Source organism: Salmo salar, chromosome 17 (genome assembly GCF_965601325.2).
Source record: "Salmo salar chromosome 17, fSalSal1, whole genome shotgun sequence".
Taxonomy (NCBI): domain Eukaryota; kingdom Metazoa; phylum Chordata; class Actinopteri; order Salmoniformes; family Salmonidae; genus Salmo; species Salmo salar.
Genome location: NC_138307.1, coordinates 7705149 through 7730739, shown reverse-complemented (window position 1 = coordinate 7730739; position 25591 = coordinate 7705149). Strand labels below are relative to the sequence as shown.

Below are 25591 nucleotides of genomic sequence, written 5' to 3'. Positions count from 1 at the left end.
CTACGTGATTGTCCTCGAAACGTTATTAATGCTTTATTACTAAAACAGCCAGCTTGGAGGACTTTCTTTTTGGAAGAATATCAGACAACCAAAAGAGAACCTTGTCCCCCATCTTCTGAAAGAGCCGAGATGATTACCTCCGTTTCTTCCTGTGCGGCATCAGTGTATACATCCCAAATGTCACCCTATTCCATATATGGTGCACTACTTTTTACCAGAACAAGTAGAAGTAGTGCACTATATAGGGAATAGGGTCCCATTCGGGACGCAATGTCTAGCACTGAAACATATTTAAGGGGGAGTAAACAAAAAGAAACAAACTGAAATATACTCTCTGTTTCTCTCCTCGCGCCTCCACCCTCCTAAACTATTGCCTAAAGCTCCTGTTTTTAACAGCTCTTTAACAGTTTGCTAGATTTTCAACCTGGCTAGGTGGATAGCACAGTTAATGTACCTGACAGCGAAGCTATGGAATTCAGAGAAAACATCTGGGTGTCAAATAAAAGCAATTGTCAAAGCAAATAGACTCAGGCAGTAGTGAAATCCTTTAGGAGGGTTATTGTGATGTCAATGCTATTGAATAACTGGTAGAGAATACAGCCAGCTGGCCCCACTTGCCTGATTAAAGGTGTGGCTGATTAGTCAATTTAAGTGCAGCCTTAAGTTACTTAAGGCTGCTGCTGTTCTCCAAATGGGAAGATGAAGGACTGGAACGGACTGGACTAGAGAGATAGTGAGATGGAAGGTGGAATGGGAAGGTGGGCTTGTTACTGGAAGTAGCCTATACGTTTTGGAATAAGTTATTATTCTATTCAGTTTGAGTTTGTATTTAGTCTTTCAGGATAGCGTTAACAGTTCTGTACTGACCTTATATCTCCTTAGCCTTGGTAGGCCTACACAGCCCTTCACAGACCCTCACAGTGAGCGCTACCATTCTCTCCTAGGACAATAGTGGTGTACAAGCCTATAGATTAATATTGCTCCAACAACATATATGAATAGGATCCCTGAGGCCAATATTACTTATTCTTTCCCTAGTTTCCCTAGTCTCTGGAGTCTATGCAAGACTATCATGACCCCTATTGGGCTGTTGGAGTTGAGTGTAACTGACCAGGAAAAGTGCTTTATTTAAAAAGCCACAGTACCCTCTAGTGGCAACATAAAGACAATTAAAAATCTTCCAGATATTTCCAGCATAACATCAAAATAAGGAATGCATCTCAACTTGAATTCTATGACCACATTTCTTTATGAAATTGGAATCAAGTTTATATATATATTTTTACAGCAAAGGGACACAGAAACCCCTATTAGAGTGGTGGCCTACACTAGAGACATGACACACTTAAACATGAACATGAGTATACAGTACTATTGCTACAGTATCTTGCCACACAAAACAAGCTACAAATATAAGAATCGGTCCAGTTTTTTCTGGATGTTGTCGAAGGCGTCTTTGCCCAGATAGTCAGCCTGGCCCTCCTCCCACAGCCTGCGCTGCTCCAGATCATCCTCCTCTGCCTTTGCAGCAGTCTACAAGGAAAAAACCGAGATGTTCAAAAAATACATAGGAAATAACCAAGATGATAAAAGAGATTCAAAATAACCAAGATTATATAATAGATTAGGAACCAAGATGATAAATGATATTAGTAAAAACCAAGATAATAAAAAATCAATTGATTAGGCAGCCATTCCATTCACCATCAGTCAGAAGAGTAATGAAAAATGAAAGACGGAGACATGAGGAACATTAAAATAAATCACTAAGGAATGGTTACCGGGAGGCCTTGAAGCAATATGAAGTGCGATATTTTGTTGTTAAGGTCAAATATGTTAATACTGCTGTGCACCAGCAGAGGGTGTTACTTCAGTAGGAATTTGTATTTTGCCATCAATTTCTGTAATGTTGATCATTTAAACATGGAATGATATATCGATAATTTCTTAAATCAGTTCCTAATAGTAGGCTTTAAATATACACTGAGTGTACAAAACCTTCGGAACACCTTCCTAATATAGAGTTGTAAGAACAGCTTCAATTCGTCCGGGGCATTGACTCTCTACAAGGTGTTGAAGCGTTCCACAGGGATGCTGACTCCAATGCTTCCCACAGTTGTGTCAATTTGGCTGGATGTCCTCTGGGTAGTGGACCATTCTTGATACACATGGGAAACTGTTGAGTGTGAAAAACCCAGCAGCGTTGCAGTTCTTGACACACTCAAACCGGTGCGCCTGACACTTACTACCATACCCCGTTCAAAGGCACTTAAATCTTTCGTCTTGCCAATTCACCCTCTGAGTGGCACACATACACAATCCATGTCTCAATTGTCTTTAACCTGTCTCATCCCTTTCATCACTGATTGAAGTGGATTTAACAATTGACATCAATAAGAGATCATAGCTTTCACGTGGTTTGACCTGGTCAATCTATGTCAAGAGCAGGTGTTCCCAATGTTTTGTACACTCAGTGTATATTAGTGTAGACAGGTGGCGTACAGGTTCAGTGGCAGGATCCTCCATGGGGTTGAAGGCCGTGTCAGTGACCTCTGACCCTTCCCCACTGGGTCCAGGTGGGTCCTGGTTGGCTGTTCTGTCTCCAGTTCCTCCCTCCTTCCCCGGGGATACATCCTGACGTTGGGTACGCTGTAGGACAGGGACCAATCACACATGGAGTTAGTTATAGGTCGTTCCACAACAACATACAGCTAGAGACACCCAACTAAAATTGTAAGCATTTGACAAGCATCCACATTAATATTTGTTATATATAAATTATATATATTTACTATTAGTGTGGGTAATTGGTACCCACTGATTTGTTTACACCAGGTTGCAAGTATTGACAGCAATGGCTTCAATCATATAGGTCCGTGAGTCAGATTTCAATAGGTGTTGAGAAATCATTTCAGTCACTTTCTCACACTGTTCCTTCCTATGACGCATTGAGATTGGCAGGGTGTGCACAGCCTCTAGAATCACAACCTTAGGGGGGGCCACTGCGATAACCTTAAATTCTTACTCGTTGTGCAAAATCCCTCAAGGTGATCGGAATTCGTAACCGGGTTAAAGAGCTATCAGAATGAACAACTAATACTTACTACTTCCAAAATCCCTCAGACACTTAAGTCATACCTAATTAATAATCATAATGCAGAGGTAAAAGCTCGATATCATCTTTTGTTAAAGACTAACCATTTCTCCAGGCTGCGTGGGTGAATCAAGCCTCTTCTTCCTCTCCTCTGTGAGCAGAGTGACTTTTCGGAGTAATGATTCTGTGAGGTCCTCTATCAACGACACTGTTGCTCCTCTCCCCTTTGGCTTAACTTCTCTTCCCTTTGGCTTATCTTCTTTTCTCCCCTTTGGCTTATCTTCTTCTCTCCCCTTTGGCTTAACTTCTTCTCTCCCCTTTGGCTTATCTTCTTCTCTCCCCTTTGGCTTATCTTCTTCTCTCCCCTTTGGCTTATCTTCTTCTCTCGCCTTTGGCTTATCTTCTTCTCTCGCCTTTGGCTTATCTTCTTCTCTCGCCTTTGGCTTCTCTTCTTCTCTCGCCTTTGGCTTCTCTTCTTCTCTCGCCTTTGGCTTCTCTTCTTCTCTCGCCTTTGGCTTCTCTTCTTCTCTCGCCTTTGGCTTCTCTTCTTCTCTCGCCTTTGGCTTCTCTTCTTCTCTCGCCTTTGCCTTCTCTTCTTCTCTCGCCTCTGCCTTCTCTTCTTCTCGTCCCTGGCTCTGTGAAAGAAGTGTGATGGTCTGTACTGTTGAGATAGGTGTGTAGAGAGGAGAAGAGTAGGGGGCAAGAGTGCTGGACTCTGATCTCTCTCTGTGGTACTTCTGCGTAAGAACAACAGACATAGGAGAAAACACACATGTTCTCTATAGGATGTACCTTGTAGTCCACTTACGCAGTCTATCAAATGCAAATATTTACCTAAATGTTCAAATGTTGTATACACTCTGCTGTGACGCAGTATGCAGTACATAAAACTGCAATTTTATGACATTTTCACTTTGTTTTACATGTGGTTATGTTATAAAGTGCATATACAGTATGAGAAAAATACATGAGTCAATTCTACAGCGTCTTACATGTTGCTTTGGCCCAGCATGCTGGATTGGCACAGCAGGTTCTTGATGGGACATTGTCTTTATAAGGAGATGTAAGTAGGAGTACTCCATCCACCACTGGTAAACAAACTCTTCCAGGTGGCTGCTGGTGTGCTGATTGGTCTGTGAGTTAGAACGTAGATTCCATGGCTTGACCGAACCCAGGAAGTGGACAATCTTTGCATTGTGACCATATCTGTGTGGGACCAGGATAACAGTACAATATGGTCAACATCAGGCAAAATAACAGTAGCAGGGGTGGGGTCAGGCTTGTGGTCAAAATATGCTTTTCAATCATGGGAATGTCATATTTACTGAAATGATCCATTTGAAGTTAAATATTACTCACTCTTGATAAGCAGGCAGATAGGTGTAGACTGTGATGGCACTGAGGTTGTACACAAAAGGCAGGTGTTTACTGATATCTCTAACAGCCCAGTCACTGAAAAATGTGTTCAAGAGGCCCTGGTCCCCACCTGAAAACAGAGAGGGCATACAGTAGAGTTACTGTCAGCTCAGATCATAAGGAAGAGCCAATGAAGAAGTAAAGTAATTTATGTAATATTGTTGAGATAAGTAAAATTGCTATGCAAATTGACAATTCTAATATGGCATTGCTAGTATTCTCAACTGCTGGTAGAGCTCTATAATTTCCTAAATGAACATCAAGGTGTGTTTTCCAAATGTTTTGCAAGAAGAGACAGTTAAAGTGCTAGGGTCAGGGATGAACTGGGATGTGGACTTGAAGCAAGAGTAAGGGTTCTGACTGACCGTCGAAGCTGCCGTGTTGTCGCGCATGCTCCAACAGCCTGCCGTAGGTGATCAGAGAAGGCCTGAACACAAACACCCCTGAGTTAAAACAGTCCGGCCAGCCAGGATCAGGGGCCGCAGACAGCTCCTCACGCTCAAACAGCTCGTCCACGTTACACAGCACCTACAGGCCAGGGAGTCAACAGGAAACAAGAGGAAGTTAGTTTCTAATGCCAGTGGTACAGAGTACATATATTGGACATTTTCTGCGACATGAACACCGATTTTATTAAAGTCAAGATCCGGATCAAGTGTCATGATGCCGTTTCTAGCTACTGCACATACTTGTGGATGTTTTCTATAATGAGAGTTCAGATTTATTGTATGGTACTGGATGTGCTCATTCTGTTTTTATTTTCAGCTGAACTTCCTACATAGCCCTCTGACCAGTCAGGGCTCTATTTGCTTGGTCTTGACACTCAAACCAAACACACCCATATCTGCAGCACGTAAAAAGCGCTCTGTACTTGTCTTTACAGAGCAAAGAAATGACGGTTTGTCCCAATGGCGATTGTAACATTCATGTTAGGTACTGATTTACCTTTCAATAACTATGTTTGGGTCCATGTTAGTTACAGATACATATTGCACAACTCAAAACATTCAAATTGATTTGCTGGTAAAGATCAAGCTTTGACATTGTAAGATTTGGTTCCTTGGTTTTAAAACAAATTGATTATTGAGTGGGTGTATACATTAGAGACAAGTGGTGTCTTGGGAGATTTCAGTACACTCACGAGTGTGTCTGCATCCAGGAACACACATTTGCGGTATTGGGTGAGGGTCCAACAGTGGAGCTTGGTGAAAGTGACCCCCAGTTCTGGTCGTCCCAGCCAGGATAGATGTGCTTGGTCTCCGCTGTCCAGCACGTCCACTACCAGGACCTGGTCAAACACATGGCCCAGGGCAGCCCTATGGGGAGAGAACACGGGATTTACTACAACTACAGTCAGATTTTACTTGACTTCAATACACAAAAAATACACTAGGTCCGCAGCGAACCCAGGACTGCAAAAGACCCCATCCAGTGAATCTAATAGCCCCTTAACTGATGAGAGACAAAATACTTCATTTGTCAGATCTTTTTTTTCAGGGACCTCTGTCACCGAGTTTAACTTTCATTCACATTCTAATAGGTCATGCATCACTCTCCTTGACTCAGTGATATTATATTTCTGTCCGAGATGCAGGGACTTCTCTCACCGTGCCTGGCTAGAGACATTAGTGGAGACCATCACAACAGTCTGGCGTGTGGTCCTGTGTCGTCGTAAACACTGTCCTACCACCAGAGCCCCCATGCAGTAGCTGTCTGTGGTGGCCAGGGTGACAAAGGCCTGGTTCGCTGGTGGCACAGGAAGGAAGAGTGGGTGGTGTAATTTATAGAAATGGATTACAAACAGTTTTACAGTGCCATCAGCATTATGTTCTTTACGAGTTAAAAGTAGTTAATTTCTCAAGTTTTTCTCCAGTCAAGCACTTCCTCTTTTCCTCTTGCTTTAAGTTGGAGAGTGCAAGAGAGTGATGTCAATCAACTTGACACTGACAGGTTATATTAAAATGGTTATGATATAATGATGAGAACTTACCTGGCATGGTGTGTGACAGCGACTCCTCTAAATGAATAACAACTTGAGGCAGAGGTAAAAGTGATAGATGGTAATAAAAGTGTCAAAGTGATCGATCAGGTCCCGCACCACTGGCAGAGAGGACTTGGCAGAAAATGCACTGGTTTCCCCTAAAATGAAACTCCAATATGTTGATCGTGCAGTCCGACAGTCCAGCGAGTCCAGCGGTAGTAACTGTCCCACAAACAACAGATACAGAATGATCATTATAAAGTCATTTTTCTTTTTTTTTTTTTTTTTTTTTACAGCTATTTAGATTGCCTTTATGAAACTTATAGTAGTATTAGTTGTAAATGTACTATGAGAGGTTATATCTAAAGCCAGGGGTTGTAACCTCAAGCTGGTAGATATACAAATAAATCTGCCGTTTTTAGTCCAAGAGCAAAATCAGAGTCTCTGTTTGAGTTCTCGGTCATGTGTCACTGGTCATTCAACTAAAATGAAAACTTGCAGAGTTTAAGCAGGACCTTCGACAACTGTGCTCTATAGTCTGCAGTAGTCCAACCCCTGGAACTAAGTGCATAGTACTACGTGCAGATATATTCAATTCACTGTAGACCCGTTAGTCAATCTTCATGATATGCAAATGAATGCTACTATGGACAACAACACTGATGTTTAAACTTGATGGAAAACATACATTAAATAAAAAATACCAATCAATTGTAAAAAGTGAACTTTATTGATAACAATAAGGTACATTACTGACAGCCTTCAAAACACACAAAACAACTAACTACAATCAACTAAGCCAACAAATGATTTCCTGTATTTGTAAAGAACAAGCAGTAACACTTCTTCAGTTGCAGTTACTTAAAAGGTTTTAATTACATGTACTGAAAGTTAAAGGAGAACAAAAATGGCATATATCACACAGCAAAAAAGCAGCAGCGCTTTTATACGCATTCTTCATTAGTATTTACAGCACAAGTGACATGGTAGAATATGCTGACTTACTAGTTTGGTATCAACCCCAGGTTTCAATTTCTATTCTTATCTGTATTGCATCAGAAATCAAGCATTCATACATACAAATCTTAAACAAGTATAACTTAAAACATACAATAACCACTTCTCAGTGTAAATGTTGTTTTGCAAAACATTTTTTTTTAAACATTTATGTCTATTTATCATGTGCATTTATGGTATCTTTCCTCACATAAACACTAACGAGTGGCTTGCACCCCAAACAATTAACATACTAGAAGACAAAACGTGATGCAGCTAAAAGTTCAGCTTGAAACCATTCCTCACTCCAAATAGTACCCTACACATTCTTTTTATATCCACCAAAATAATCCCTTTCTCTAAGGCACTTTTTTTCATTATACCTTCATCTATACAAAAAGTTCTAAATCCTTCTATTAAATTTGAATCCGATTAATAATGACATGAGTGTGCCATGTTATAAAAGCATCCTTTGTGTGCATGGTTTGTTTTGATTAGTGTAACTACAGACTCGCCTGGGTTATATTTGAAAAACAAGCGCTGACATTTGATGAAACGAGAGATCCTACTGCCAATCAGAATTGAATATATGTGGAGACAGTTAAAGTAAAACAAATACAACAAAAGCTATGTGCAATGTAAGCACTTGTTTAGTTGTAAACAAGGTCAAATGTACAATGCAGTTATAGATACTAGCTAGGCCTACTAAAGTATGAAATGAAAATGAAATGACAACTGATGAAAAATCACATCAGCATGTTGAACGACAATTGTTTGGTACCTAACAATATACAATGAAAATGATCAATGCAAAAAAAAAAAACATGTATTCAAGTTGTAAATCTAAGTGTCTTTACACAGCTAGATAAACAAAAACAAATAACTAACATTCTCCAAAAGTTCAATTCCAAATGAAAAAAAATCTATATATTTTATTGTATTTTTTTGCCCACTGATGTCCCCAGCAGACAGTTGATACCTGCTGATGGAAGAAGGTGTTTCTTTGCTAAAGGTGAGGTTCCTCTATGATGACCTGATCGAAGTTAGGATGACCTGAGCAAGTTGCTCATCACTGGAATCAGAGGAAGCACAGAAATAATGGTTATGTTAACAATATAAAAAAAACAATGCATTGGAATTTAAAATAACTTAAAACCCTTCTCAGCAGACCTTTTTCCGAGGGTTCCCTTGCCCTAATCTGCAGGAAAGAAATGGAGGACAGAGAGAAGTAAAGAAACAGAGAAGCAGGACCCACCCAGTGAAAAGGCAGGAAAACCGAACAGGAATACTAGAATGAGATAGTAGGTAGGCAGTATATAGTAAGGTAGTAGATAGTGTTGGTAGAATATTGGAGTAGTAGATAGAATACTGGAGTAGTAGGTAGGTAGTATACTGGAGTAGTAGGTAGAATACTGGAGTAGTATATTGGAGTAGTAGATAGTATATTGGAGTTGTAGAGAGAGAGAGACTAATGAGATCGTGTAATAACTAGTGCTTACCTTGGGGATCAGACTGAGCTCCATGTGCGTTCTTTCCACTTTCTGGGTCTTCACCTGAATGGAGAAATTACATAAGCATTTGCATTTAAGAACATGTTATGTGCCACAGACAACTTCATAGTAGGACCTCTAGACCCTTGGATCTTGCCCTGAGACATGGCTGTAGACTTCTATTAGATGCCCTACAGGCGTCTACAGCCAGGGGAACCTTGTATCTACTACTACACATACTGTACTGTACGTATCCCAGTCCCATTCACTCACCTCCCTGAACCTTGAAACACAGTTTCTTCTTCTGGTAGGCAAAGTAGCTGGAGGCAGCACCAAGGAGGGCCACTCCTATTCCACTCACTATGCCAGCGATCTGACCAGATCCAGCTTCTCCTTCTACACAACAAAAAGATCCATTGTGGATGTTTAGTTGATAAGGTTACGCTAGATGTTTTCCCTCTGAGTGATTCTTAGAAAAATATATTAAAGAAAGTGTGTGTGTGTGAGTGAGGCTATTATTCATGTTGCATAACGTGCCTTTTTTTTCAAAAACATACGGCTCTAGTCTAGTTGCACACCAATGGAAAACATTTTGGAACTATACCATAATTCCACAAGGTGGTGGTCGAGAGCGTTTTTATGACGGCCTCTGGTTGTAATGTGCTGGCAAAGTATTTCTGGGTGGAAAATAGTGCAACAACAGAATACTATGGGGGCTGAAACAGAAATATTCCAGAGTTTCTATTTAAAAACATCTTAAAACTATCTTGACAAAAGACATGAAACCATGAAACCTCAGAGAAAGCCACAACCCAGTGATACAGTGAAGGAATAACACAAACCCAACTCCCAAGGACACAGAAAGTAACAAAGAAAGAAATACACCATGGGATTACAGTGAACAAACACTTGAATTTTGATGAATCAACCTTACAAGTAAAAACGGGATTTTCCCATAGAGAACCACTGTGAGTAACAGTGTATCATGCATTGAAACAGGGCGGTGCCCAGGGTAAAAACTGGATGAAACCCCAACAAACGGTGACTTACTGCTGAAGAATGCAACCTACCGCCTTTGGCTACAATCGTACAGTTCAGTCCAATAACCTTCGCTCACAGTCACACATGCAAGCTACATTCTTCAAGAGCCGGTTGCATGGATTCCATCAACAGAAAGCACGCTATGTGTTATAGGTCCTCTGCAGAACACCATAAATCAGAACACCGTTCAGCTTTATTAACATCTGAAGGAATACAACAACAGACAAAGAGACGACAATAGCAATGTGTTGATAGCTAACCTCTCTGTTGTAACACGCACATCGTACGAAAAAGAAGTAGCCGCGTGCTTCTAACATGGAAAGACACGTTGTAATGGAAACAAGATTTTGTATTTGAATGCAAGTGGCCAAAGAAACGTACCCCAATGAAAGACAACTTCCAACCTTACAGGAACATTTACCACGATACATAAATCATTTGTAAACGCACAAGATTTTTTTTTTTTTTTAAATTCGTGTATAACCCCTACTGGCTTAGCACATATATCCTTCAGTGTTTCAGAATAAGTAATTAACGTAGTCAATATTGGAATATGAGAGAACTGCATGTCAGGTTGTTCTAGAACACATTAGCACAAAAAAAGAGTTTTAACCAAGTGCTGTGAAGTTTGGCTATGCTAGGAATGTGTTCTGACTAGGCCTCTGTGAGGGGCTGTTAGGACTAGGCTGCAAAAGCCTTAGTAAGTAACAGGCTTAGGGTACAGTAACGATGGGCATGTTATGACAAGATGCGACACAGGAAGGACATTCAAACAAAGACCTTCCATGAGTGTCAGACATCTGTTTTACATCTGGACTATGACCAATAATTCTCAAGATTTGTAAACATAGAGGGCTTCTCTAGCCTTTTTATATCATCATTATTTTTGCATTAATTGCACCAGTGTGCAGTCCAGAGTATCCGGCACCAGTGTGCAGTCCAGAGTATCCGGCACCAGTGTGCAGTCCAGAGTATCCGGCAACAGTGTCTAGTCCGGTACCGAGGGAGTCTGCCTGTGACCCGGAACCGAGGGAGTCTGTCAGCGATCCGGTACCAAGTGAGTCTGTCTATGATCAGGAACTGAATAAGTGGATAATTAACTATGAATTAACTGAGTCTGCCTACAGTATGGAACTGAAGGAATCTGCCCACGATCCACAACGGAGTGAGTCTGTCTGCGACCCGGACCCCAATGAGTTTGCATACAACCTGGAGGGCAGGAGGCCAGAACCAGAGCCACCTCCAGGATAGGTGGGTTGGGGAGGGGGGGGTGTAGCACAGTGCCGTCGTTGACGGCAGCCACCCTCCCTTATTGTTTAGGGGGTATTTGTTTTTGTGGTTTTGGGGGATTTTGTGGTTTCTTTTTTTAGGTGCATTCGGGGTATGCACCTTTAGGGGGGGTACTGTCACGTCCTGACCAGCAGAGGGTGTTGTGTAGTTTTGGTCAGGACGTGGCAGAGTATGTGTGTTCTGGGTGTTGTATTTCTATGTGGGTCTGTGTGGCTCCCGATCAGGGACAGCTGGTGATCGTTGTTCCTGATTGGGAGTCATATAATTAGGAGTATGTTTGTCACTTGGGGTTGTGGGTGGTTGAGTTAACACTGCTATTCGTTTTGTTCGTAAGTAGCCTGTTAGCCTGTCGTGAGTGTTTATTGTTTTCTGTGTATACTTTACTTAATTATATTAAAAGATGAGTATCCACATTCCGCATGCAGTTTGGTCTCTTCTACACGGCTTCAACATTTGTGACAACAAGAAGGAACACACATATGAAACAACTACATGCAATGCATAAGAATGCCTCAAAAACCATTCTAACAGTGGAAAATGTGGTTTCCACTGGCAAGTGGCCAAATATGCAGCCCAAAAACAGGGGGGGGGGGGGGGGACAATAAAAATAACCTTGATAATATCAGTAACCACTATCTTTAGGCTTATAGCTGTAACATTTTACAAAACAGAATCCCATAAGCTCAACACACAGGAATGATTCAGAAACTGACTTCAGAAAGTATCCCATAAGCTCAACACACAGGAATGATTCAGAAACTGACTTCAGAAAGTATCCCATAAGCTCAACACACAGGAATGATTCAGAAACTGACTTCAGAAAGTATCCCATAAGCTCAACACACAGGAATGATTCAGAAACTGACTTCAGAAAGTAAAGAGAAAGGTGGGGTGTCAGAGGGGATGAGAACACACCCACTCCTTAAGGGATAAAACCTCTGAACTTTGTACTAACCTTAGCTTTAACCCAGTGAAAACTGGAGCATAAACTCAGGAAAAAAAGGATCTGTCCTATAGGAGAATCCTGTTTGGTTCCAGGTAGAACCAAAGAGTTCTACATGGAACCCAAAAGGGTTATCCTATAGGGACAGCCGAATAAACCTTTTGGAACCATTTTTTCTAAGAGCGTACAAATCATTGCTTTGTAAGATCAGCCCTTATAGGTGTTTTAAAGCACCTCAAACACCATGGAAACAACTAATCAGAACACTCCCTCAGATCTGAGCACCAATCAGAACATAGGTGGATAGATGTCTCCCTGATTCCTGAAAGTCACTGGGGGCTCCTTCATTGGCCCACATTCAAAAGCTCCATGGCCTTCTCTAACAGAGGCACCACTGCTTGCTTTATGTTGGATATCCAAACATGGAAGCCCTCTGGCATGTTAGCATCTAGCATCTTCAGGAATTGGGCCCACAGTAGGTCTAGATCTACAATGACACAGAATCGTACCTGGGTTTTAGGCTATGGCCAATAGTGTGCACCCATTCAAGCCAATCAGAGTTAATTCCCCTTTGTATTCCAAACCAATAGCTCCCAATGTTCCCATAAAGCTTACTGTACTTGTTTACCCAGAAGTTAAACTATATTTCTTGCTACAAGAAATGGCCATCCTCAAGCCTCCACTTGCACTATTTGATCAGGGAATCCTCAAAGCGAAGTTAGGTTTCAACACATTTAGTTTGATAGACCTCCTCTCAGCGCAGCCCTTTCATTAGTTGTATTATTCATTTTCAGAATCTGTGCTGTGTTTGGATTGGCAACAGGAAGTATAAAACAACATAATCCGACCGTGAGGAGCACACACTAAAACCAGGGCAATCAGCCAACTTCCTCTGAGACAGGAGACAGATATGACTATAAAAGCACAGAGCTTAGTCCCTCAAAAGGTGTGAGAAGAATTCACTGTCACTGAGATTCTTCATACTGCAGGCCTTTGACATCACGGTAAAGATGAGTGGTGAGAGTTAAATGAAAAGACTTGGTGTGGGTACAGTGGGCGAATACAGACTCTAAAGATTCCACCTAAATCTGGTGCGAAATAGCCGTTCAACTTGACAAAACGGCACCCCATATAATTCCTCCTCTGAGACGCTTGATAATTAACATTATTTATTGTAGAAATAAATGGATTGATTGTTTTACCTTGAGGTTGATCTGCAGGAGCACCACCTCCTCCTGAAGAGGGAAAAATAAAGTGAGAAAGTAAGCAATAAGTCCATAAGTTTGTGTACTTTGATTTTGCAGTAATACTGTTTTGAATCAGTTTTACTAGCAGCACGCAAGAACTTCAGACAAACTTCAGGCAAACAGAAAGTGCTATAAATGTCGTACCATTGGGATCTGAGGGAGCTGGGTCAGCTGCACGTGCTATATATAAACAACAACAAAAAAACAGCAAAGTGAGACACTTCTACTCCCTCTGTAGTATATACTTCTAGACATACTGTACATAGAAGTAGCTAGATAGGTCTGTGTGTTCTATTTACATGTACGTGCAAATGTTCATGAAGACTTCAGAGATTTATTGTATAAAGTCTTCATAGAGTTGGTCAAAATATTTCCAGACTCCTTTCAAACATGTCGTCTTTAACTGTGAGGGCTGAAACCGTCCCCTTACACTGAGTTTAATGACAGGTTATTTCAGTTTGTTTCCAGCTCCTCTGGACTCTCCACAGTATCATGCAGTGATAGCATCAGACTAACAGGCATATGGCACTAATTACATTGGTAACCATGAGGGGTTTTTCCCTTCCCTATTTTTGCTTTTTTTCTCTCTTTTGTAAAGAACAAGTAATTACTTCAATTCTACGTGACTAAGAGGAAAAAGAGAAAGGAAATGTGTATACAGTTTTAAAGACAGAACGGTTCTGTTTTAGTCCACAGTGAATTTAGCACTGCAATTAACTTCAATATGGCAACAATGGACAATTTCTGTCGGGTCCCCAGCCTCCCCGACATACTCTATTGTGTGTATTTTGACTTATACTAGTCTAAGTAGAAATGACTCTCCCTCAACAGTAAGATTGCAGGCCTACTGTTGGAAGTCAAACCCATTAACTAATTTGTATGAACAGCACCCTTTGTCTTGCTTGTGACACTGCTTCTAAACTTATTCAATAATAAAAGCCTTAAATGTCCTACCTCCTCCTCCACCTCCCTTGCCGGGATCAGGCTTGTAGTTATCGTTATCGCTTATATCAAACAGGTCATTGTCTCCGAAGGACGCGCCACCTTCCAGATGAAAACAGTATAGCAACAGGTGAGTCGGTAACAATTACCACTGCTTTCCAGAGAGTCCTGGGAGTCCATAATAACAATTCACAGTAGCACACACATAGTATATGATCATCAAACAGAGGAAATAAAGGGATATATCCAATGCTTAGTACCGGTGCCTCCATCTTTAGGTGGAACAACAGCTGGTTTACCCGGTACGGGATCTATGGATGATAGACATTAGAGAACAAGGGAGAGGAGTGGGAAGAGGACCATTATTTATATTACATTATTACACGTTATAATAACATTATAATGTGTTTTCACACTGGGAAGCACGCCACTAGTCCCTCATATCATTTCTTCCGACATTAGATGTGAAAACATCAGCACCTACAATCACTTAAGCTCTTAAGTGAAAGTGACAGTCTGGTTTAGCAGGTTTTGAAAGCTCAAGAGGCCAAGCTTCTTATTAAGAGAGGTGAGAGTGTGAGAGTCACTGGACGCAAAGCAAAGGGAACCTCCTTTACATACCCAGCCATCACCATGTCTCAAGACATCTCAAGACAAAAGGTGCTTGCTGGGTATGTAAAGGCTGTTGAGGTAAAGATTAATCATAGATAGCAGTGGGTATGATTCATCACAAGCCCGTTTTTTTTATTTTTTACCTTTATTTAACTAGGCAAGTCAGTTAAGAACAAATTCTTATTTTCAATGACTACCTAGGAACAGTGGGTTAACCGCCTTGTTCAGGGGCAGAACGACAGATTTTTACCTTGTCAGCTCAGGGATTCAATCTTGCAACCTTTCGGTTACTAGTCCAACGCTCTAACCACTAGGCGACCTGCACCCCGGCTGATTGCTTGATTTGAATGATTTATTAATTGTTTGTTTGTCTGATTAATTGATCGATTGGGTTAAGTAAACAGGGAGTTAGGGACAAAGAGAGAATCCCCAAAATAGACCTGCACAAAATAGAAAGACTTCTTCCCAAGACTGAGCACCTAACAATAACTCTGACTTTACCTGGACCCAAGGCATCAGACAGGTCAAAACCCATCCCATCTATGAAGAGAAAATATAACAGAAAACATATGGATTCTATGACTGTATCATTTACAATGGGTGACATCTCCCATCTTGAGGTCAATATTCGGTTTGCTTTAGGTATCAGAACCAGGGCCTAAAATTGACTGTTTGGTCTGCAGCCACTGTGGCAGGTACCCGCCTCTCAGATTTTTTACCAGCCAAAACATTTAACATAAAAAAAATAAAAATTACGGATGACCATGCCTTGTAATGTTTCCAAAACAAGAAATGCATTAGTAAGAAGTAATGTGGTATATTGCTCAATTTCACAAAATGTTTGTAACCTGAGTCTTTTAACCAAAATATCAGATGAGACATATTTTTCAGCTGCCCCTTTAAGGGCGAGAGGTTACCTTGGTAAATGCGACACCAGAGTTGTGTCATGTGCTTTGTGTGTGTGTGTGTGAGATTTGCGATCTGACTAGGGCTATCATTTGAAGCAGCAACCTCAAACTAACGTTTTAAAACAACTGAGCTTCTGAACTAAACAATGTAAATAGCCAAGAAACACAAGGACACTGTCTCACTTTATAGACTTTTGAGTAAATTAGACCAACTTTTATGCCTGTGCGCAGCACCTCCAAAAATGAATCTATCAGCACTTCACACAGAGCGCACAGCTCTCCTGCCAGGCAGTGTTGCTGCGTGAGGTGGGATATAGGTTTCATATTTCATTGTGCAATTAGGAGCTATGAAACAAAACAGCAGAAATACTTTGAAAACAGCTACTGCAGCACTTTTCTGCGATAAATTTCAACTCACACTTTTGACTATTTTATTCACAAATGTAATGCTCGCACTCTAGAGACCTGCAAATTGAACACCGTGGCTGGTGAAATAGACATTCCTACCCGCCAATACCTAAATCTACACGCATCTGGCGGGTGGCGGATGTTCATTTTATGCACTGATCAGAATGTCTTCCTGGGTTCTTTAATCTGATTGCTAGAACCCTGATCAAATAGGATGGATACTGTAATTATAAGGGATCAGAGTTACTTCAGCTGGTTGAGTTAATTTACTTACCCTCAGCTGTTTTTTTGGGATCTACAGGTTTGGGATCTGGAAAGGGCATCAAGTATATCAACTATAAGAGCATTGTATTTCACGTTGGGCAAATGATTGGACAACATATTTAGTTAAGAACACATTGATGTAAATAAACACATTGACGTATCCAGAAGATCTAAATCATCTGAGAACAGAAATAACATCTTCGTTGAAATACATGTGAGCTATCCATTCATTTGACATTTGTCGGCCATAGATGCCTTACCAGTTCCACCTTCTTTAGGGGGGATCCCAGCTGGTTTCTCAGGCTCTAAGGGGAGGAAAGGTGAATCAAGGAAGATGGATTAAAAAAGCCTCAACTTTAAACCATAATTCCCAGGATTTTCACCTTTGAGTCTTACCATTTTAAAGCCAGGAAAGGAAAACTTTAATTAGAAATATAGAATAAGTGAATAAGGGGATCCATATTGCGATTTTCTGAAAGGGATGGGTGTTTAATTTAGCCAGTTATTACTGGTTGAATATAACTGAATACCACAACAGTATAACTATACAATTGTATGCTGTTATAAATCTATCACCCAAATCGCAAACTGGATGAACCCTTAAAACTAATCAGTGAAAAAGAAATCCGAGACGAGGAACGATCCAATCTTATTATCCCAGCACCAACACAGCTATCTGTTGATTTGAGAAGGGTAACCAAATGTAAGTCTGATATATAGAAAGGTTCCAAGAGGAAAACCAACACCAGCTTAGACAAAGAGGGAGCCATATACACCTATTACTGTGTCATTTTACCTTCTGGACCAAGAGCATCGAATAGATCCAAACCACCTCCTGGAGATTAAGAAATGTAATGACATTTATTTATGCTTATAGCATGATTATAACACTGTCAACACAGAAGAATCTGGTCAGGTAGAGGGGTATTTGAAGAAGCGTGACAGAATGCGGACGGAGAGATCACAGAGGAAGACAACACAAAGGAAATCCTTGCATAGAGTTGATAAGAGTCCCTTCGGGGGCTGGGCCACCCTGCAGTCACATGCTGGGCTCATATTCTGTTTCTTTAAAGTGGTTATTGATGTGGTTCATGTTGAGTCATATGAGTTGTGACTAATAAGTTGTCTATGTTCCCTTGCTAGTGGCTTCTTGTTGACTTCCAGAGTTGGTTTCATCCCACAGTCAGTGTAATATTATGTGAGAGGTTTCCCTACCTGGATCCTTTGTAGGTTGCTTTGGCTGTTTTGGAATAGTAGTTATAGCGTCATCTAAAAAAAGAGAGAGGTTTTTTTTTGCCTTTCATAAAATCATTCAGCACATTTTAATCTATAAGGCTGGAGATGTCACGTTATATAAAAAGAAATCTGTATTATAATAACAGGATCATCATGTGTTATGAGTATTGCGAATTAAAATGGTCATTTCTAATCCTATATAAAATATTTTCAAAAGGCTTAAATTATATTTGGACATGAACTCCTGTTCAGTAATAACTAATTAACCAATTTGCATTATGCAATATGCATTCAACTGAGCCAGACAGCGCCGTGAGCAGTGCTACAGATAGGCAGAGGAGGAAGACCTGAATATTGTGAGGAACAGCCATTACACCTGCTTCATCATTATGTACTACATCTACAGTAGGCTTACTTATCAACAACAACAACAAAATATCAAGAAACTTACCAAGATCAAAGGCATCAGAAAGATCGAAGTCTGTGGGACAAAGATGAAACACTATTGGTCAGGCACACGACAACATCATCACACCCACAACACTGGCTGTCTACGCATCTTAGTTAGCACCACTTTCTACTCAACTAACCAAACTAGCTTCTTTAACTGTGTGCTAAAAACGTTCCATGGAACCACCAGTTGCTATGTGCGTGACTTTGATATTGTGACAGTGTTTGTGCAACTTAACAGCAGGTAGTACATCCTGTATTGGTTGCCTGGTGTGGTTTTGTTATGAGGGAACTGGCCTTGCCAGGCATACAGTCTGTCTGTTGCCACTACTGTGAGTTGCGGTTTGATGGTTTGAATGACTCATAGGCAGCTGAAACCAGAGAGCTGTATCCTAGAGCACTCTATTTCTCTACTCTGCCTTGGCTGTAGTTAAACCTTTGTGAATTAACCAAGCTAAGACTGAACTAGCACACTAACTAATGAACCAATTACCTAATTAGCCAACCCACTTAAAATAGAGGCCTCCCAGTTTGAATACATTTGCTTACTGCGTCTGAACCTTAGACTGTATAAGAATAAGGTCTCAAGTGAAACTGAGCAGAAAAGTCAGATAGTTGCTTCTGACACTGTAAAACCAAGTGTTTAGGATCTGAACACATAACACAACTAACACTTTTCTGAGACACTTTTTAAGGAATTTATGAATTTTCATGAAAACACATCACAGTGTTTAGATTGTAAACACCAGGGCATGTTTATTCATTGTAACACTTGTTAACCACATGAGCATGTTTATTCCGCACAAGGACTTTAGGTTTTAAACTCTAAACACTGGGGGTGTTGTTTTAACACTGTAGGGTGTAAAGCCGTATTTGCATATTTCCAAGCATGCCTCTCGAGTGAACGTGAGAAATGCCAACCCATGACAGTGTTTGTTAGTGACAGAGACATGGTTGTTGCAATAAATTCATTTTCTGAAACGTTCACCTAGTGACTGCCTAAGTAAAGGTATTTCAATTAAAGTTCAACCCTTTATGATCACATACTATACATTGAGTGTATAAAACATTAGGAACACATGTTCTTTCCATGACATAGACCGACCAGGTGAAAGCTATGATATCTTACTGATGTCGCTTGTTAAATCCACTTCAGTCAGTGTAGATGAAGGGGAGGAGAACAGTTAAAGAAGGGTTTTTAAGCCTTGAAACAATTGAGACATGGATTGTGTGCCATTCAGAGGTTGAATGGGCAAGATAAAATATTAAAGTGCTTTTGAACGGGGTATGGTAGTAGGTGAACTACAACGCTGTTGGGTTTTTGACGCTTAACAGTTTCCTGTGTGTATCAAGAATGGTCCAGGACATCCAGCCAACTTGACACAACTGTGGGAAGCATTGGAGTCAACATAGGCCAGCATCCCTGTAGAATGCTTTCGAGACCTTGTAGAGTCCATGCCCCAACACATTTAGGCTGTTCTGAGGGCAAAAGGGGGTGCAAAGCAATAATAGGAAGGTGCTCCTAATGTTTTGTACACTCAGTGTACGTTTCACAAGGCTTAGTTAACTTCTACATTGTAGTCTGAAAATCTTGGCTTATGTGCCACATAAGACCTGCAAGTCACAGTACGCTGGTTTGTGCTGTGAATAGTAATTCCCATCAGAATCCAGCCAGCGGGAGGATATCCAAGAATTTGAAAATTGTATCACCCACAACCTGCACTCCGAATGACTGCTCTGGTAAAGGACTTAATAAACAAGACAACCTGAACCAGTGGTTCCAACCAGGGGTACTAGGAGGACCCCTGGGGCTACTTGGACTATCCAAAGGGACTTGAGAAGACTCATGGGCCCATACTGGTAAAATACTCTTGAGTGGGTAAATCAGGAGTACTCCAGCAGAGCAAATTCTGTCAGTGGTACAGTAACTGGAAAAGGTTGGGAACCACTGACTTAAACCATCTAAACTAAAACAACCATCTCAGTAACGGGTGCAATAAATCCAACCCCAAACAGATTGGATTAGTTCTTTTTTAAATGAATTTATTTATCTTTGAATAGTTTAACATCAATTAATCAATCAATGTGTATAGATTTTAAAACAAACTATTCTAAGACTCAACCTGCAACAAAGCATGCTGGGAAATATGATAATGAGGTTTAGGTCAGTGGTTCCCAACCTTTTGCAGTTACTGTACCACTGACAGAATTTGCTCTGCTGGAGTACTCCTGATTTACCCACTCAAGAGTATTTTACCAGTATGGTCCCATGAGTCTTCTCAAGTCCCTTTGGATAGTCAAAGTAGCCCCTGGGGTCCTCCTAGTACCCCTGGTTGGGAACCACTGGTTCAGGTTGTCTTGTTTATTAAGTCCTTCACCAGAGCAGTCATTCAGAGAGAGTTAACAAAAATGAACTCAACACAGTCGATTAACAACACCATGCAACTGAAAAGATTTCTTGAATCAAATATCCTGTCCAGTAAGGTGACAGACATTACTAACACTGATCTGAAGAAGGCATGGAAAGTCACATCAACTTCTAATGATGAAATGCATGGGAAAGTAAACAGCAGTGTTCAAAATCTGAATACTTAAGAAATATACAGTTGAAGTCAGAAGTTTACATACAGTTAGGTTGGAGTCATTAAAACTGGTTTTTCAACCACTCCACACATTTCTTGTTAACAAACTATAGTTTTGGCAAGTTGGTTAGGACATCTACATTGTGCATGACACAAGTAATTTTTCCAACAATTGTTGACAGACAGATTATTTCACGTATAATTCACTGTATCACAATTCCAGTGGGTCAGAAGTTTAAATACACTATGTTGACTGTGCCTTTAAACAGCTTGGAAAATTCCAGAAAATTATGTCATGGCTTTAGAAGCTTCTGATAGGCTAATTGACATCATTTGAGTCAATTGGAGGTGTACCTGTGGATGTACTTCAAGGCCTACCTTCAAACTCAGTGCCTCTTCGCTTGACATCATGGGAAAATCAAAAGAAATCAGCCAAGACCTCAGAAAAAAATTTGTAGACCTCCACAAGTCTGGTTATTCCTTGGGAACAATTTCCAAACGCATGAGGGTACCACGTTCATCAGTACAAACAATAGTACGCAAGTATAAACACCATGGGACCAGGCAGACGCGTTCTGTCTCCTAGAGATGAACATACTTTGGTGCGAAAAGTGCAAATCAATCCCAGAACAACAGCAAAGGACCTTGTGAAGATGCTGGAGGAAACAGGTACAAAAGTATCTATATCCACAGTAAAACAAGTCCAACATCGACATAACCTGAAAGGCTGCTCAGCAAGGAAGAAGCCACTGCTCCAAAACCGCCATAAAAAAGCCAGACTACGGTTTGCAACTGCACATGGGGACAAAGATCGTACTTTTTGGAGAAATATCCTCTGGTCTCATGAAAGAAAAATAGAACTGTTTGGCCATAATGACACTCATTATGTTTGGAGGAAAAAGGGGGAGGCTTGCAAGCCAAAGAACACCATCCCAACCGTGAAGCACGGGGGTGGTAGCATCATGTTGTGGGGGTGCTTTCCTACAGGAGAGACTGGTGCACTTCACAAAATAGATGGCATCATGAGGATGGAAAATTACGTGGATATATTGAAGCAACATCTCAAGCCATCAGTCAGGAAGTTAAAACTTGATCGCAAATGGGTCTTCCAAATGGACAATGACCCCAAGCATACTTCCAAAGTTGTGGCAAAATGGCTTAAGGACAACAAAGTCAGGGTATTGGAGTGGCCATCACAAAGCCCTGACCTCAATCCTCTTGAAAATGTGTGGGCAGAACTGAACAAGCGTGTGTGAGCAAGGAGGCCTACAAACCTGACTCAGTTACACCAGCTCTGTCAGGAGGAATGGGCCAAAATTTACCCAACTTATTGTGGGAAGCTTGTGGAAGGCTACCAGAAACGTTTGACCCAAGTTAAACAACTTAAAGGCAATGCTACCAAATACTAATTGAGTATATGTAAACTTCTGACCCACTGGGAATGTGATGAAAAAAATAAAAGCTGAAATAAATCATCCTCTCTACTATTATTCTGACATTTCACATTCTTAAAATAAAGTGGTGATCCTAACTGACCTAAGACAAGGAATGTTTACTAGGATTAAATGTCAGAAATTGTGAAAAACTGAGTTTAAATGTATTTGGCTAAGGTGTATGTAAACTTCCGACTTCAACTGTATGCGTTCTCCTGGTTGGAAACTGACTGGAAAAACCTGACTATCATGTTTAATCTTGCATTCTAAATGCCTTTGTTTAAAATGAGAACTTTTATTGGCTAATCTAAATGCCTAATGTTTAAGTTTTTAACACTGACATTTAGGTTATAAACGTGTCACATGTTTCATGGTTTTACAGTGTACTTTCAGAAGAAAGACCAACAAACTATTAACTGTATCAACTAACTAAATATAACCCACTCGTACTAATTATTTTCACTGTGTACTGGACACTTGAGGCAATGATGGGGTAGTATAAAACAGTCTTTCATCAGTTCAGTCTGGCTTTTAAATCTAGGCATCACATGTGTCATCATGAAGACAGCGTGCCCATCTGGGTAGGGGTTTGGGGCTGCATGCCTGTGGTCAACTCTAGCCAATCCTGGAGCAGCCTCACATATGAAGCCAAGAGACACAGCCATTCACAGGATGGGATATATATTTAGAATGTTATGTTCACTGGGTGCTGAGTATAACTCACAGAGGAGCTATACGGCTGAAAATATTTCCAAGTCCAATATCTTATAGGCCTACAGATGTAGGATCTTAATTTGAGCCAGTTTTCTACAGCAGGAAAATAATCCTGCAGCAACAGGAAATGTGAATTATTATGTGGATTATAATTAATGGACATTTTGTAGGGGTTGATATATTTTTCGTAAAGGAAAATCAAGTCTGAAATTTCTAGTGGAAATTACAAGCTTCAGAAGCCTTTTAAAACCTCAAATACACTACAATTTTAACATTTCCTGCATTGCAGATTAATTAAGATCCTAAACCTATATTGTAATTTTTTTCAAAATTGCATTGTGGGAAAGAGGATCTGAAACATTGGGTTGAGGCAACAGTATCTGATAGTATCTATCAACTAATATCTATCAACTATCAAATGTATTGGCAACTATTCTTTTTCAACTGACACACAAGTACAGAGAGCCTACAAAGAAAATAAGGATGGCAGAGGGTGCCTTGGCTTGAAAGTGTCTTGAAAGAAACACTTCAGTGAGAGTTGTTAGTATGCAGTACAGGGAACTGTGTTCTGCAAACCCCCCTTACCTTTCAGCAATTAAAACCTGCGAGAAAACAAAACACTCTCTCTGTGCCTTTCAAACTTGCTTTTCAAAGTTGTCCCCAGTTGTGCCTGTTAGCATTGCATGCACATCTGCTTCCCTATGAGCCAAAGACACTAGCCTGGATTATAAAGGGCAGACTAGACACACCCTTGAGTCATATACTACCACACTAAAATGAGTCAGAGCTCTTCTGAGAGCAGTGATTATAAAACTGTACAAGAAGTACACAAGTGTTGTATTAGCCTACAAGTTTGTAACAGTGTTATACTGCCTTGCTGCTAAGGTAACTGCGTATCATTCTCAACTGTGCAACTAAAAACTGCACGGATGACTGAGATGGAAAACAAATGCATGCAACAGGCACGTGCCCTAACACAAATAGACATAACTCTTAACGTGGGGGAGGGGGACGCAGACATGGAGTTTCCCCGTCTATTTTCTTGCCTAAATCTATCTAAATCTACTACAACTTGTAGGCCAATCTTGTGTGTATCTTGTCCAAAGGATAGGCCTAAGCAAGACGTATAACTTTAAATAGGCCATCAATATAAAAAAAAAAAGTTACAAAAAAGTAAATAACAACAATAATAGTAATGATCATCATTATCATAATAGCTAATCATAATTGGCCTAATAATGGCGTAGTTATGCATCTTGGGTGGGGGAAAAAACGTACCTTGTGCTTTCGTCCCTATAACAAGAGTTACAAGCAAGGCAATCCATAAGCAAGATTTCATGTCTGCTGAATAGGAAAGAAAACAACCGTTTCCCTGAATTATCCGATGCTGGATCGATATGGTTATTTTAACTAATTCCTTGCTCGGAGTTCTTTGTCAAAATAAATCGGTAACTTTAGGGTGTGTCAATGTGCGGTGCTGTCCCCTCGTTGCCTACCAGCACTCGAGTGTTCTCCAGTTACAGATTGGCAGTCAACTTTCCAACAGAATGAAAGAGCAGTCAGGGTGGGTGTGCTGTGGTAACGTCCTAAAACAAAGGCGTAACCCTGGCCGCGCATCAGGTCACAATCTGAGAGAAGTGAGGCGCATACGCCTAAATTTACATTACTCTTGTTGCCTATCGCCCATCAATTGATTGAAAATGAATGTAATTATCGCTATCTGAACGGTCTCTATTCAAGGGAAATCGTTATTTTATCAGCATATGCGTAATAAGCTACACAAAAGGTATTTTGCATCAATTTCATGTTTATGGTGTAATATAATAGAAAACGGCACACACGTACGTTTAATCATTTCCCAAACACTGCTCAGCAGATCTAAATGTGTGGTACTCCGATAACACGTTGGCTATTTGAATTGGGCGATTGTGCCATCTAGCGAGTTGTCATGGTTTTCACTTTAATTTGTAACGTGCCTTTCCATTTTGTGCGGTGCGCGTAAAAGCGAAGAAAATGTGGCAGCTGGGCCATGGTGAAAATGGTCATGAGAAATAATGCAGTTGGCAGCTACACTACAACCCCTCGTCTTGTAAAAGAGTGTGTAGTAGGCTATGGCCTAATCGATGTAATGCATAGTCTATAATAGGGAAATAACCAACATCGAATAACAGAGCACGATATTGAAATAATGTTTGCCTTATTTTTTTTTTTCTTCAATGAACTGTGATTTGAAATCGTCTCTGTTTATCGACCTTTGAGGATAATGGAATCATGGACAGTGCAGTCTATTTATAATGATCTATAATCATATTTGTGTTGCTTCAGTGAATGTTGAGGTCTCTAAGGACAAATGTATAGGCCAGCGGATGCCACCCAGTCTGACTCTTCAAGTTGGCACGCATCGATGCAGATGCCAAGGAGGACTAGTTCGGGGTGCTGTAGAGTGCAGAGAACGTGTCCATCATTTCATTTATAAGGGCTGGAGCAACAGAGCCCGCTTATTCCTCTTCTTTTGCTTCGCTGCTGACATGCAGTCTTTCTTGT

The 25591-nt window shown here is 40.6% G+C and overlaps 1 protein-coding gene across 3 annotated transcripts; it reads right to left on the bottom strand.

Annotated features, from left to right (window-relative positions):
- Positions 1 to 574: 574 nt before the first annotated feature.
- On the bottom strand, positions 575 to 24822 carry cd99 (CD99 molecule). 3 transcript variants are annotated; one of them, XM_082963400.1, is made up of 13 exons: positions 24326 to 24625; positions 18320 to 18349; positions 17848 to 17901; positions 16893 to 16937; positions 16643 to 16678; positions 15554 to 15592; positions 14701 to 14751; positions 14453 to 14542; positions 13643 to 13678; positions 13454 to 13486; positions 9251 to 9373; positions 8987 to 9040; positions 7199 to 8559 (listed from the first exon to the last, which is right to left on the bottom strand). In XM_082963400.1, exons 1-13 carry the CDS (start codon positions 24384 to 24386, stop codon positions 8531 to 8533), a joined length of 681 nt encoding a protein of 226 aa, XP_082819526.1. In that variant the 5' UTR covers positions 24387 to 24625; the 3' UTR covers positions 7199 to 8530. The 3 variants fall into 3 exon arrangements, with proteins under 3 accessions (XP_045554766.1, XP_082819526.1, XP_014007019.3); XM_014151544.3 differs by lacking the exon at positions 15554 to 15592 and having other exon boundaries at positions 24326 to 24822; XM_045698810.2 differs by lacking the exons at positions 8987 to 9040; positions 9251 to 9373; positions 13454 to 13486; ... (7 more) ...; positions 18320 to 18349; positions 24326 to 24625 and adding exons at positions 575 to 1533; positions 2503 to 2649; positions 3199 to 3831; ... (4 more) ...; positions 6118 to 6256; positions 8658 to 8687 and having other exon boundaries at positions 6501 to 8559.
- Between the last annotated feature and the right edge of the window lie 769 nt (positions 24823 to 25591).